This window comes from Blennius ocellaris (genome assembly GCF_963422515.1).
Source record: "Blennius ocellaris genome assembly, chromosome: 8".
Lineage (NCBI taxonomy): Eukaryota > Metazoa > Chordata > Actinopteri > Blenniiformes > Blenniidae > Blennius > Blennius ocellaris.
In genome coordinates this window covers 7,221,099-7,236,574 of record NC_137657.1, presented here as the reverse complement: position 1 = coordinate 7,236,574, position 15,476 = coordinate 7,221,099, and the positions used below count along the sequence as shown (strand labels likewise).

Genomic DNA, 15,476 nt, shown 5'->3' with positions numbered 1-15,476 from the left:
ATGTTGAAATTGTATTTGTAACATGAAAGAATGGCTGTTGATGAGGTTCTGCTGTTTATGTGGATGTGAAATGACACTATTTTGTAATAAAATGTTTTTTTTAATTCATTTTCTGATACTTAAACCATATTAAATCTGTTTTAGTTATATAGGCATATTAATTATTGCTAAGCATTAATAACAACAAAATGTGTTTCGCTCACTTATTTCAACTATAAAATCAATAGGCCCTTATTATCAATATAGTTTTACATGATTACTGCTGAATATGAAAATGTTGGTATTTCTAAAACGGGGGCAGAGTAGAAAAAGTTTGGGAACCACTGCAGTGAAACAAGGCAGGTTTATTTGTATAGCACCGTTTATATACTCGGTGCTTCAGAAGGGCAAAAAAAACAATATACATAAAACTACATTAAAATCATAGAAATCAAATATTAAGAAAAAACATGCATTTAAAAGAAATAAAGGCACTTAAAATAGTTAAGAATTTAAAATGAAGCGAGTAAAATTCCATTTAGAATAGTGAAAAATCTAAATGACTTCAAGGAATAAATATATTGATTGATGGTGTCTTTTTTTTAAAGGCAAAAACAAAACACAACAACAACACGATATCGTCGTGTTGCGCCCCTGGCAGCTGCTCCATTGTCTCCATGTTTGAAGAGGCACACCGCCACCTCACGTGCGCGCGCGCATCTCCATCCGTGTACGCAGGGTGACGTCAGCGGCTCGTCGTGCTGAGGCGCAGCAGCAGCGGCAGCAGCTGTGTGTGTGATGCGTGTGTGTGATGCGTGTGTGTGTGTGTGTACACACACTTATCGTACATACAGTGAAGGACAGGGCCCAAACGCAGCTGCTGTGACAGCAGGGGCGGATTAAATCAATATTTTTCTACATGTTATCGACAAGCAGAGGTACGTGCTGCTCATATTGTCCGTTTTTTTCTTCTTCTCGCGTGCGCATTTTGTTGGTCATTCTAACGGAACGACGCGCAGAAATGTTTCCGCTCGGTGTGCTTGTGACGCGCAGACCTCCTTAAAGCCCTTTATAATTAAGATTTGACAATAAATACAGAGGAAAGACTCAGTTGATTGAGACGCTACCATCGTCTTTATGCATTGTAGTAAATATGCGGCGATATTGAGTTTAATTAACGTGAATCTGTCGATATGCAAAAGGTGAGGCGGTTATTTATTAATAAGATCGTGGTGTGGATGCACGCAGGATGGAGAACGGGCGTTTATTTCCAGAATAAAGAATAATGTGCTTTGGTTAATGATTGAACTAAACTCGGAGGAATGCTTGCAATACAAATACACTCAAGGTTTCCTGTCACGCCTTATTACGCTGTAACTTAAGGCTCAAGCTCGAGGCTTTTACACTGGGGATGGATATCTTCCTGCAAACACATGCTGTGATTATACACTTGGTTTCAAATATTCATTTAAAGCTCATTTCTTGATTCAAGTTGCAGCTTCAAATGCTTTACAAAGGAAAATGTACACAAATACGAGCAGTTGGGAAATATCAATCAAGGCATTGGAAAGGTTTAAAAAACTGCAGCTTGAAATAAAAGTTGTAGTCATATTTATTTGAATTATAAATTATTTTGGAAAGTTGTGCCTCCTATACTGCCGGGGTGTCCAAACTACTGCCTGCTGGCAGTTTGAAAAGCTTAAAATGGCTCAGTTGAGGTGATTCCTTCACACACACACATATATAGTGTTTTTATGTTGTTAGCTGTAAAACATCAGTTGTTATTAAAATACATGTTTCATCACAAACACCAATTAATCACAAATGCCTGTTTCTGGACTGTGGAGACTGAACTCGAACGAGGGAACTTATCAGAGTGAGACAAGAGTGCGTCCCACTACACAACCTAAAAAAATGTCAAATGACCACAACCAGACATATTTTCCAATTTTTAACTTTAGAAAGATTCTCAACAGTGACATTTCTTTCTAAAATTCCTCTATATAAACAATCCAGGCCCGATCCACATGAACCAGAGCATCTTTATTCTCCCTGTCGTTCATCAGGTCTGATGATCAGCCAAATGAGGTGACATAAAGCGGCGGCGGCGGCGTCTGAACACGACTTTAACCTCCTAAGACCAGAACGACTTTAGCATTGTGGTCCCAACAACCCAAAATAGCCAATCCCAATACCTTTACAATTGTGATTGGCTAAACCCTTGGTGACACTATATAGGGTTTGATTTGTGATTGGCTCGTTGGAGCAACACATTTTTTAAAAAGTGAAACAAGCCAGAGAGAGAGAGGACACACTTTCTTCACTTCTAGGGCGTCATTCCAGGTATGGAGACGATTAGAACTGTTGGAAAGCCATTAGAAAGTGAATTTTACATAACATGAGCCGTTAAAGAGACCAGAGTACAAACCAATACACCTCAGATTTAACAAGTCCCATTGTGTCTAAGGCACGTTTGAAAACAGAGAATCTTCTCAGCTTTAATTAATAACCTCTAAATGTGTCGGTCATCCAGGACCTGAAGGGTTTTCTTTCTTTTCCAGGTAATCGCGGAAAATGGAGGCCGGAAATTTGTGAGTATTCCTTCACCTGTACACACGATTTCACATTTTTTCAGTGTGTGTGTGTGTGTGTGCGACGGTGCTAACGCGATGCTCCCCCCGCTGGCAGCGGCTACTCCAGGGACTACCTGGACCGCTTCCTCCAGAGCCAGGACTCGTCGGTGGTGAACAAGTTCCAGCAGAGGTACTGGAAGACTAAGCAGACGCTGATCAAGGTCACCGGGAAGAAGGAGGACGAGCACGTCGTGGCGTCGGACGCAGACCTGGACGCTAAGCTGGAGGTGAGGAGGTTACGGCGTCCGCCGCGCGACCTCGGTCCGCCGGCCGCCGCTAACCTCAGCGCGGAAGAAATCGATAGATCGGGAACATCAAACGTCACTTTAGGCCTCGTGTTCCACAAGCATGCCGATAATTTTGAGGGTTTTTTTTAGAAAGAATTGATCTTTACTGTGTCGGTACTTATATTTTATATATATAAGTATACATATACTTATATATAAAGGTAAAAGGATTTTGGTAATATAATCGTTTGCAGTATTTCTTTCTGTATACATTAGTAACAGATTTTGGTATTTCATTTGTAAATATTGGGAAAGTATATATATATATGCATTAACTACAGATGTTAAACACACACACACACACACACACACACACACACACACACACACACACACACACACACACACACACACACACACACACACACACACACACACACACCCACACAGGTATACATTATTACATGTTAGTGCTTGCTGAGTCCATGTAATCTGTATATGTTGAAAATAAAATATATGTTGGTGTTTAATTTAGAGTATTGATCACATGTTGATGTATATTGGTAAATACATATTACATAGATACAGGTAACATATTGTATAATACATGTTCATTTAATCTGTATATGATGGTGACATATGTTTGAATAGGTTTATTGTTCTGTATTTGACATATATGTATATGATGTGAAATGCTGGTGTCATCTTTGTAGTTTATTTAATTTCAATTCATTGTCTGTATTCTCAAAAGTGCATTGAATTATTTGTATTTTTTATATTCTTAACGTAACAAAGGCTTGCAATTTGAATTTTGAACTGAATCAATTAGATATCTACATACTCACCTATTTGCTACAACATCTTTCCTTGTCCGTCATCTATTTTCTTTTTTAATTCATCTTTATTTCCTTTACCTTGTGCAGGTTTTCCACTCCATCCAGAGAACTTGCATGGAGCTGCTGAAGGTGATCGAGCAGTACCAGAGGAGGCTCTGCTGTATGTAGAAAGGATTTGACCTTATTTAATCCACACGTTCTTCACCTCCACCACTTCCTACAAACATGCTCATATTCAGCATACGTCTGTAAACTATAATCTGGCTCATACTAATCCAGGTTGTAATCTATCAAAACCTGGAAAATCAGATTATAAAGTTAATAAACAGGCCTGTTTTTTTATGCTTCTTTGCAGCGAAGTCACTGACCTGGTAGTTTTCTGCAGATTCACCGGGACGGTTGTGAAACACGGAGACTTGTTGTCTAATGATGACTGGAATTGTTTTTACCAGTTCAGTACAGTTTGTTTCTTGTCCAGCATTCATAGTGAATGCATTCATGCATATTCATGCATATTAATGTACACCAGTAATGTGCTAATGTACAATAACTTGCCAAAGATCTAGTAAAAATAGGGTGTTGCACAGTATCCTCAACTAACCATAGTACTATTTTGATCATCAAAGTGTGCAGTGTATTATTATGCTACTGCCTCATTATCACATTAAGGCTACTTCAATTATTGAACAACCAGATCACAATTTGACAATTTTATTTATTAATTTTTTTTGCAAAACGTTAGAACGACATTGACTCAAATATTTTTTGAACAAGTGATTACATTATTTAAATTATTGTAGTGTTGGTTGCTATAATTGTTCAACAAAAAATTCAACTCTTGTAGTGTTTTCTTGCCATTTTTGATGGCATGAGATATATATATATATATATATATATATATATATATATATAGGTGATTCATAATCCACACATAGCAATGGACTCAATGAAACGGACTATAACTAGAACACACAAGAGAAGCAGCCAACACAAACTAGATCACGTGTTTAAAAATATGCCTGGAAGTTCTTCTAATCCCCTAATTGAAATGTCTTCTTCCTCCTCCTCCTCCTCCTCCTCCTCCTCCTCCTCCCGGCCGTGCAGTCCTGTCCCAGGAGGAGAACGAGCTGGGTCGCTTCCTGCGCTCGCAGGGCTCGCAGGACAAAACCAGGGCCGGGAAGATCATGCAGGCCACGGGCAAAGCTCTGTGCTTCTCGTCCCAGCAGAGGTAGGAGACCGGGGGACGCGCCGCCGTACGGCGCGGACGAGACAGGAAGACACGTCCGGGACAATCACCTTCATGTTACGGAGGTTTCAGCTCCTCAAACCGGCCAAAAACAATCGTGAGAAGTCTTATAAGTACAAATCTGACTGGACTTTAGGATGTTATCTGGATCAGTGTCCGTCTGTGGCCTTTTTTACATAATAGGACTTTTGTTTCTTTTTTTTGAAAGGAGGGTAAAAGTAATGGTGTACATGTTAAAATCTCTATATATCATTTAAGTGTAGAAAATACAAGTTTCAATGAGAGAATAAGCTTTAGGTCAAGTCTACAAGTGACAACATATATGATATAATATATGAAGGTTTTCTTTTTTTTTTTTCCCCAAAGATTTTAAAAAGCATCAAACTCGGAAAAGATCAGTCAGTTTTGTTATCGTACCCAACAGCTGGTGATATTTATCTTACTGACAATATTTAGCGGTCAACCAAACATAACCAAGACCCTGTTTACACGACTCTGTGTTCATTCTCAAAGAATTAATATATCATTATTTATTTTGACACACTATCATATATTATACATCATTACACTATTTTAACATAATATATGTAAATTGTTGATACATTTTCAACAGATAATTAGTCTTAATATAATAATTCTAACATGTTTAAATGTGTTGACTATTAAATAAGTGGAATTATATATATATATATATATGTAGAAGGAGTGACAACAGCACACACCAGTGGTCCAACATGAAAACTGCATGACTTTCTGCATTTCCGTATCAATGGACGCCGTTTCCCAAACATTTCTGTGCAAAACTTCTCTCAAACCAAAATGCATTTTCTCTTGAAACGTATTCGTTAAAACGGAGCCCAAGACTTGTTGACCTGGAATGAGGTGTTGTTAGAATTACTTCCGTTTTTATCATTCACTCAATTTAGAAATCAGCGTATATTAATCCGTTTGTCTGTTGGCAAGATTACGTCAAAACTGGAGCACAGATTTTGTTGAACTCTTCACCACAGATCGACACTCGGCCATGGAAGAGTCCACTACATTCTGGAGGTGATCTGGATTCTGTCTCAGGATTGAATTTTAAAGATTAAGTCAAAACTACGTGACACAATTTTCACCAAATGTCGGCAGTCCAGGTCAGAGATCTCGAGGATTACATGGCAGCGATACTGGAACACGACAACATCTGAGATCATTTATAACCTAGAGCTTGTTTGTTGAGCACAGAGCGCGTACGTCTTCATCTCACCTAATGCATCATCACGGAGGATAAAACTGTGCGCTGGAGTATTTCCTCCAGAGGCCTGGGATTGATTTTACTGCTGCAGCTTGATGCTTCTGTCCCGTTTGGCTCCGTGGAGCCGAGACGCCTCGCAGTCGTGTAAAAACCATTTCCTCTGAGCTTCGGCGGTGACTAATGAGTCAGGCGAGCGGCAGCCGACTCTGTAAGGTGAAGTCCTCACCTCAACTGAACTCCCCCCCCCCCACCCTCCCCCCCCGCAGACTGGCTCTGAGGAACCCTCTGTGCCGCCTGTACCAGGAGGTGGAAACCTTCCGGTACCGGGCCATCTCCGACACGTGGCTGACGGTGAACCGGATGGAGCAGAGCAGGACGGAGTACCGGGGAGCGCTGCTGTGGATGAAGGACGTCTCTCAGGAGCTCGACCCCGACACACACAAACAGATGGAGAAGTTCCGCAAGGTAACCTGCTGACGGTGCTTTTTTTTTTTTTTTTTTCAAAGTTGTTTCATTTAAATCTTCTCTTAAATGTTTAGATAATTTATTCGTCAGTGCGCAAACTGTTATTCCTCTATTTTTGTCAGTTTATGTTTTAAAAACTTTCACCAAACACAATTCCAGGCTTTGGCAGCCTAATTCAAGGTTTTTAGAAAGAAGGAAAAACTGACCCAAATCACATCAGTTTCACAATTTATAGCTTTATAATGTCATTCATTTATCCGATGCCTCCAAATGGTGTAAAAGCTGCATTCGTCTCCATGTTTAACACGACAGAGCTTCTCTATTGTAGAACGTTATTGATGCTTAAAAGGGTTATACTAGTAAAATCCAATAGCCGTTAAGTCTATAATTTACCGGTGTGTTCTGCGATCAGCCCGTCAGGCTTTTGCCTTTTCATGTTGAGTCGCAACCACAACGTTTAATATGCAGTGAGAATTAGCATGCAGCTTAAAGGAAAACCCTCGTGCACCTTAATTGCTTATTTGCTCAGTTAATGTGTCGCTCGCCGCCCAAAGCATCGAGGAAACGCTGCAATCAGAGGCCGTGAGTGGAAAACGACAAAATATCAGGACGACAACAATTGAAATGTCGTGTCAGCTGCAGGGCTGCTCGATTCTCATCACCAATTAATTTGTTTGTTTGGTGTTTTTTTTTTTTCAATTAAACGCAAAAGGGGCCATTTTGTTGTTGAGTTGAGTCGGTGTGAGATATTGTAGGAGTGGAGAGTACTGAACATGTACTCAGTTACAAATACTGCTGCACTGCTGGTATTGAGCTCCACGACAAGTAAAATAAGAACCGTTTCAGTTCCTTTGCATTAAATGACAGCGTCAGTATTGACAACATAGCGGATGCAGGAACACTGGAAACTCTTTCAAGAGGGACAAAAAAAAAGAACAAATTTAGATTAATTCACAGTGAAGTGAAAGTAGTAAAGTCACTCATAAAGTGTCAAATACTTTTTAATGACAATATTCATAGGTAGTTATATTCACCCCTTGTTTGGTTTGGTTTGATTCAGGCAACATCCTGGTTAATAAATCAACTTTATACTCTGAATGTGCACAATGAGTCACATTTGCACACAAATATTATATTTCTAATAATGGAGGAGAGTGCTGTGCAAGAAACTACCACCAGAGGGCGTAACCCAACCACAAACTGGTTGACCTGCAGAACTGTGACCCAGACTGGCTGATCATCATCATCATCATCATCTTCTTCTTCTTTTTTTTCCTGTTTCAGGTTCAGGCTCAGGTGCGAACGACCAAAACGAGCTTCGACAAGCTGAAGACGGACGTGTGTCAGAAGGTGGACCTGCTGGGCGCCAGCCGCTGCAACCTGCTGTCCCACGTCCTCACCACCTACCAGGTGACTGCATTCTGATGTTTTAGCCCTTTAAAGGCACAGGCGTACGGAAAAGTAAAAGCAGTTCTGGAATGCCAATGTGGCCTTTTCTGTTATAGAGGATAAACACAAACGAGCCAGTTGATTAAATGTAAGTGGGAGTTCAGTACAACTCAACCCACACCCTCCTTTTTACATGAATTTAGTAAATAACTAACTCCGTGTTCCACAGCATGATAACATTCTTGTTATTGCTGTATTGATATGATTGAAAAGTAAATTCCATGGATTTTTATCTTAACTTTTTAAAAACACTAAACTTGAACTTGTATTCTAGAACAAGTCATTACATTCAGCCACTTTATGCCGCTTATGGTTTAATATATACACAAACAAACTCGGAAAGGAGTGAAAAATCGGAATATTCAAAAATATAAATGATTATTTTTTCTGGATTAACGATTCAGTCATTTGATAAATACTTTGAATAAGAAACATTTATTACAAGAAAACATCTCCGTGCACTCAAATGTGGAGATTTTAAATTGCAACATGGAGTTATTATGAAAATATTAACTTGCTCTATGTAAATATCTCTGATAAGAATAAAGTAAAACATTACTTTTTACTTGTATATCCTCAAAAAAAAGTTTCTACTCAAGTGAAATATGAAAGTCCTAGTCCTGTGAGACGCCGTTCACTCAACATGCTGAATTAAAAAAGAAAAAAAAAGGAGTAATATGATGTGAGACGTGTGACTGACGGGCGTCTGTGTTTCAGACCACGCTGCTGCACTTCTGGGAGAAGACGTCACACACCATGGCGGCCATCCACGAGAGCTTCAAGGGCTGCCCGCACTACCACCTCTCCTCCGTCAAGGTGGGACAGCGCCCCCACCCTGCACGCACGCCACACTGCAGTAGCGGGCCGGAGAAAAACAACCTGCTCTTTGTGCTTCCAGACGCTACGAGACAAACCGGCGGACAAACCGGCCAAGAAGAAGGGGAAGAAGAGGATAAAAGGAGAGGCCGAGGACGTCAGGAAGGACGAGGCCGAGGACGTCCAGTGAGTTTTGTCTTCACCGCTGCAGGAAGAACAAACAGGAGGAGGAGCAGAGGAGCGTCTGAACTGGAGAACTGAAACTGCTTGTTTGTCTCGTTTACAGACTCGTCTCACTGGCCGATGAAAACTCCAGCGACAAGAGCAGAGAAGGTACAAACAAACAAACAAACAAAATATTCACTGCACTTTTCTGATGAGAGGACAAAAACGTTGTTTTTAACTTTCTCCACCTCGATCACCTGAAATTACTAACAATTCTTTACTTACATTTGCTCTATTCAATTGAATTATTTGGACAAATTTTGTCTATTAACTGAAATTTTTCAAAATATTTCTTAAATATATTCCCTGTTAAACATAAATGATTTGCACGAATTCCTCCATATAATTTTTTTCTGTTAACTGAAGCGATTTGCACAATTTGTCACGTATATTTATTTATGCAACTTACAACCATATAACCATCATCGTTTGGAAAATATGTGTACCATTTCATGCAGATTTCATTTATTAACTAATATTATTTTTACCCACATTTCCATTCATTCTGATATTTTATCTGGAAACTTTTCCACAAATTCTTACATTTATTTCTTATTAACTTCCAGTATTTGCTGTAATTATTTCATATATTAGTAAGCAAGTCGTAAGTAAACTTTATTTATATAGCACTTTTCAGAGGCAGCGGTCACAAAGTGCTTCACAGGAGTAGGTTTATCTCAAAGACCATATTATCTGCATGAACTGAAATAATGTGATGAAATAATGAGCATTTTCTTGCATAATTTCTCAAACCATTTGCACAAAGTGAGACCTATTTCTGCTTTTAACTTAAAACATTTGCACTAACTCATATTTTATTTAATACTTGAAATTATTTTCAGTTTCTTAATTTCTGCAAATAATTCCTTACATATATATTCTTTTAACAATTGTTTGCTCTTACACATACTTTAGCAATTATTATAATTTATTACATTTGTTCCTCCTATTATGTTGAATAAAAACACTACATGGTAAAATATCATTTCAAGAAAACAGCTTTTCCGCTGTGCAGTTGTTAAAAATGGATGAAATGCCGAAGAGTAGAGTGAAATGACGGCGGCGTACGATTCCCACTTCTGCTTTTTGTGAATGAACGTCCGTCCAGAGTTGCGCGGCGAGGAGCAGGACGGCGCGGCGCTGCTGGACGAGATCCTGGGCGTTCTGTCGCTGGACGAGGGCGACTTCTCTCGCGAGTGGACGGAAGTGTTCGGCGAGGCCGAGGAGGGCCGGAGCGCGGCGTCCGGCCGGCCGGCCGACGCCCAGCAGGGCGAGCACAACGCCTTCTTTTTACCGTCGCAGCTGCTGGACCAGAGCCTGAACCAGCTGCAGTCGCCCCCCACAGGTACAGGGAACGTCTCTCCACCAATGAGCTTTAATAACATGACACTGGAGCTCGCCACGTCGACGCAGCGAGAGAAACGACTTTAAAGTGATTTAATAAATCTCAACCTGCCAAACAAACAGGAGGGAGCCGTCAGAGTGCCAGTTAATATGTTAATTACCAGGTACTTTACATTTCACATTTACATTTCTAACTCCAGTGCAAAATGATCTCTGAGAAACCGCCAAGAGGAGGAAGAGATGTTCTACTGTTTGATAAATAGTAAATGTTTGAACTCTAAATGTAGTCATACATCACTCTTCTCATCAGAAATATGACAAAGCTTATTCTCATAATTTCATATCTTCTGCTTTTTTCCTCTTTTTTTTTACATCAACAGTTGATGTGTTTTTTCATGAATAATCACATTAATTTAATCAAATTTGGCAAATTGATGCATAATCTGCAGAGGAAGAAGTGACTTCAGATGAGATCTGGTTATTCTAGATATCCTGTATATTCTAGAGCCACAATAAAACTATGAGGGGGTGAATTTAGACTCGATGACTGAGCCTGTGTTGACAAAAACAAAAGGGTAAATTGGAGAAAAAAATATTAATTTTCAGGGCAACGGAGCGCTCAGAGCTGCGTGCAGCTTCGTTACAAAAAAACCCCCAAAAACATTGTTTTCAGTGTCATTTACATGTAAAACGCAAAAGATTTCTGAAGGGCCTCAAAGTTAAAAAGCTCCACAAGCTTTTATCAACATTTTAGTATTAAAGGCGACTGTGATGAGATAGTAGAAGATGAGAGGAATCCAAGAGAGCAGAAGGCTTTAAAAGGCACTCAGTCACTTGTGTAGTTGTTTTTTTTTTTTTTTTTTTGAACTTCTAAGCCTTGGGAATGTATTTAATCCGCTCAATTTAACTCATCCCACATTAAGGGATGACTGATCGAAATGTCTGCGATGCGTCATCCCAGAAACTGTTCAGCAACATGCAACCACAATTACTCAAACGCACGAAAGAGATCTAATCACGCAGCCCCGAACACAAGTTAAAAAGCAAATTCAAGTCGGTGCAGGTGGAAGCGCTGATCACTCCTGACAGCGAGCAGAGAAACAGGAGCACGCCTGATCAAGCGCACGCCGGAGACTAATTACACGATAATAAATCTCCCTCAACTCGTCTTCCATCTACCGACTGACACAATAAGTCAGCACTCCTGAGAGGCGCTCATGAATCCAACCCGCTAACGAGGCTGACCCGCCGGCGAGGCGCCGCCTCGGCCATCCATCGTGCCGCCGCCTCGCTGAAGGTCACCGGTCCGAGCCGCGTGGCTCGTGGCCGGAGAGGTCACTCTCTTCAGGAAGCACTCCGGCTTCTGAGCTCATCCGTCTTGTTATACGACTCCGTCCAACACGTCTCTGACCTAAACGTCCCCCTCGGCCGTACATCAGTGGACGTCCACATTCAGAGTCGCGCATTAAACTCAAAGTGACCCGAGCCGGGACTCAAACCAGGGATGTTTTGTTTTTTTTTCCCACCGTGTGGCAAGAGTTGTTACCACTCCGCCTTCCTGTGGATCCCTGGATCTGGTTTCTGAATGAGCAAAACCGTAAAGAACGATTTGATTGTGGCGGAGACGAAACTAGAAGATCTGAACTTAAAAAACACACAAAAAAGCAACAAACGTTTTGTGTTTTCATTTGTAAACATCATGAAAATAGTCTTAACGGAGCGTTTATCGGAAAGTCAACATTTGCACTTCAAAAACCGAATTTCTCAAGAGGCTGAGCTGAAAGACAGTAACACACTAAAACTCGTCGCAAATAACCAAAACACTGAAGTGTTTGTGTTGGACTGAGGATCGTTTGGTAATCACCGGACATGTTTCGTGTGGTGACGCATTTTAAAAAGAACTGCGTCTGAAACACAACTTCAGAGATGTAGTTTAGAGATATACATTTCTGGTCTGTAATTAACGAACTCATTTGAAACAAAAAAGAAGAAAGAATTAATCTGGGATGTAATTCTTGCTATAATAAGAGTAAACTAGATCTTCTCCTCCTCCTCCTCAGACTGGGCCGCGATCCTTCCAGAGCCCGTCACCCAGGCAACCGATCCCTCATCTGGAGCCAATCAGGACCCTCCGAAACCGGTGGGAAAAGGTAGGACCCCGACAGGAGAAGTGATCGTTTTCATCAGGGCTCCAGTTGGTGGGACATGTGAGGCAGTGAGTGGTAGTGACGGCCACATGAAGCCTCATGAAGCTTCAGGAAACACTATTTTCAGACCACCACCAGGTGGCGCTGTTGGTTTTTAAGCCGGAGGCTGAAATACCAGTATGAAGTTTGCTGTCAAAACATTGATCAAGCAGACAGCTCCATCTTTTGACTTCAGGAAATGAAGACGGTGGTTGATGAAGCTTCATTTGGCCGTCAGTCGTGAGCGGACGCTTTGTCTTTGAAGATGCGATTCGCTTCGGGTCGGAGCGTGTGGACTGCAGTTATCCGGAAGGTCATGGAAGGTCAAGGCTCAGAGAAAGGTTGTGATAGGAAAGTGTGCTTTGGCTGATTAAGGAAGCATCGTCCACCAGATTATTTGTTCTGATATAGACGGAACTCCTTTTATAAACTGAGCTGCCTGAAAAGATGAAAGAAAACTACTTAACACCCCGAACTGGTTACCGAGTTCGTGATCGGTACGACGTGCTTGACGAGGTCCGATCCACGGAGGTAACGCTGATCTTTGTTTCTGCAGAGACGTCAGGAAGGTCTAAAGACCTCTCGGCGTGGTTCAACCTCTTCGCCGACTTGGACCCGCTCTCCAACCCCGACGCGGTCGGCAGAACCGACGCGGAGCACGAACTCCACAACGCCTAGTTCCTCCTCTGCGCCGTCCCGTTTGGAGTGGGGACAGTCGCCATATTGCCGCCACCATGAGCGAACATTTTTGCTTTAAGTTGCAGTCACGTACGGTACCGATTTGTTCAGATTTGGACAAATAAATTCTGTGAAACAAAGAAACTTCAGAGTGTAAAGAAGATAAATTCTAGCACTATTTTACAGGATAAAATGTGTTGAAACACCCCTGATCCAGTGTACAAGTTTGAATCCAACTACAAATAGAGCATTCCTTTTTTTTTTATATATATCATGTAAATATTAGTCGCTTTCAAATTGAGTGAATGACGTAATATGGCCTATAAATTCCCCTCACCTGAACCTGTCCGTGGGAAAATGCCCAACCCTGCACTCATCTTAAAGATCCCACTGGGCTGTGAAGGCATCTCTATTATTCACCTTGTTTTTACTTCCTCTGTGCACATAAGGCCTCGACGGCTCGACTATAATCAGGGCGAAGCCTGTTGATGCTTATTTGCCGGCAGCAGATGTTTATCTTTTCACCAACTTCTTATCAAGAGCTGAGCGGCGGGCGCAGTCACACGAGTCGACATGACCACAGACGTACTTTGTAGATTCTCGAGGAGGGACATCGCAGCTGCGGCAACGATGTTGCGCGTCGCCGGGATTTAAGGTTGCCATGTTTCTCTTAACCTCTTAATGACACGTGGGAGTAATTTCATGCTTTAGTGCATCTATTAGGCATTTTAGAGTCACCAATTAGTCCCAAATGCATATTTTTGGATTGTGGAATCTCACACTCACACTGGACGTGTCATTACTGAGGAGAGTGCCAGCCATGAGGCAAGAGCATTCGAGGAGCAATTTACCTGTAAAATACCCTAAAAATAACTCTGAATAAAAGAAAGAGGCATCGGTGATGTTTTCTCATGGTGGCAGCGGGTTTCCGGGGGACGGCGGCGGCGGAAAGGAAGCAAACGCTACAAACCGCAACAGCCATGTTTACAAAGGACTGAAGGAATTTTAATGCAGTCGCAGTTATACGATCAAATAAACCCCCCCGCAGCATATTTTCGCCCAGAGCTGGACTGTCCAGCGGCGCCGGAGGAGTTTTACTCAACTGATCTGAAAAGGTGACGTTTCTCCATCTCAACAGGCAGAAGGCAGTTTGTCCAAGATGCATGTTGGTTCATGAGAGTCTGTATTTGAAAACACTCCAGAAATGTGTCACATCACTTATTTACTATTGCATGTTGCATGGTTTTATAAATTGAACCGTACATTTGTATTAATGAGCTCTTTTGCCATTCAATCACATCATCAGATTTATTTAGCAGGTTTTGCACTTTAGTGTATCATTTCCAAAGTCAGATTACATTAATAGTTGGATCATTGTAAAATTAGAATTGTATCCTGACCCACTACAATGCTGCATAAAGTATTTTGAGTAAAATGCCTTAATGTAATCACACATGTTAATCTTTGACGTTTAAGCCATGTGAACTTTCTTAATATTCAGTTACGACCAAATACAAAATGCCTTACCTCCTCTAAACACTGGTTATTTCTTGGTGTTTGTTACAAAAGAGTGCAAGCGATTCCAAGAAGTGACTTTTTTTTTTGCTTACTTTATTGAAAAACACACAAGGTCTACATAAAAATGTGTAATACACAGGAGAACTGAATCATTTCTCAACTGAGAGTTTGAATAAAAATCAGACGGAGTATGACTGAAACTCCCGGAGGTGCAACAACAACAAAAAGAAGATTTCATTTCAACTTAATTTGTGTGGCATGTGCAGCATGCTCGCGTTTCTGCGTGCGAGAGACGGAAGGAAAAAAAACAACAACCCCAAAACAGATCAAAGTTAGGAAATGAAGCGTGTGCTCTTAAAACTCAATGTTTTGTCGGCATCGTTCTGCTTTTTCTCCATTTCCATTAAATATGTTCTGATAATTCTCCGTGTGCAGTGACTTCCAGAACTGTGTTACACAATTTCAATGAAGTATAGCTTTACTTTAAACAAACAAAAAAAAAAAAGTTAAATTGCACTCTCTTCTCAGATTGTTTTAACTTACAAAATTGGTCTCTAAATTAACAAAACAACTTATGATTATCATTTCAAGTCGGTGTAATCAGGCTTGGTTTCATTGTGTTAAAACGCCACTGACG

General features: G+C 40.9%; 1 protein-coding gene across 1 annotated transcript; it reads left to right on the top strand.

Annotated features, from left to right (window-relative positions):
* Window positions 1-2,544: 2,544 nt before the first annotated feature.
* On the top strand, window positions 2,545-13,321 carry ica1 (islet cell autoantigen 1; the record flags this gene model as incomplete). Its single annotated transcript, XM_080501299.1, has 12 exons — window positions 2,545-2,570; window positions 2,668-2,839; window positions 3,763-3,835; window positions 4,780-4,903; window positions 6,425-6,623; window positions 7,908-8,033; window positions 8,790-8,888; window positions 8,971-9,074; window positions 9,175-9,221; window positions 10,222-10,458; window positions 12,518-12,607; window positions 13,200-13,321. The coding sequence occupies exons 1-12, from the start codon at window positions 2,554-2,556 to the stop codon at window positions 13,319-13,321; spliced, it is 1,410 nt and encodes a 469-aa protein (XP_080357425.1). The 5' UTR covers window positions 2,545-2,553.
* Between the last annotated feature and the right edge of the window lie 2,155 nt (window positions 13,322-15,476).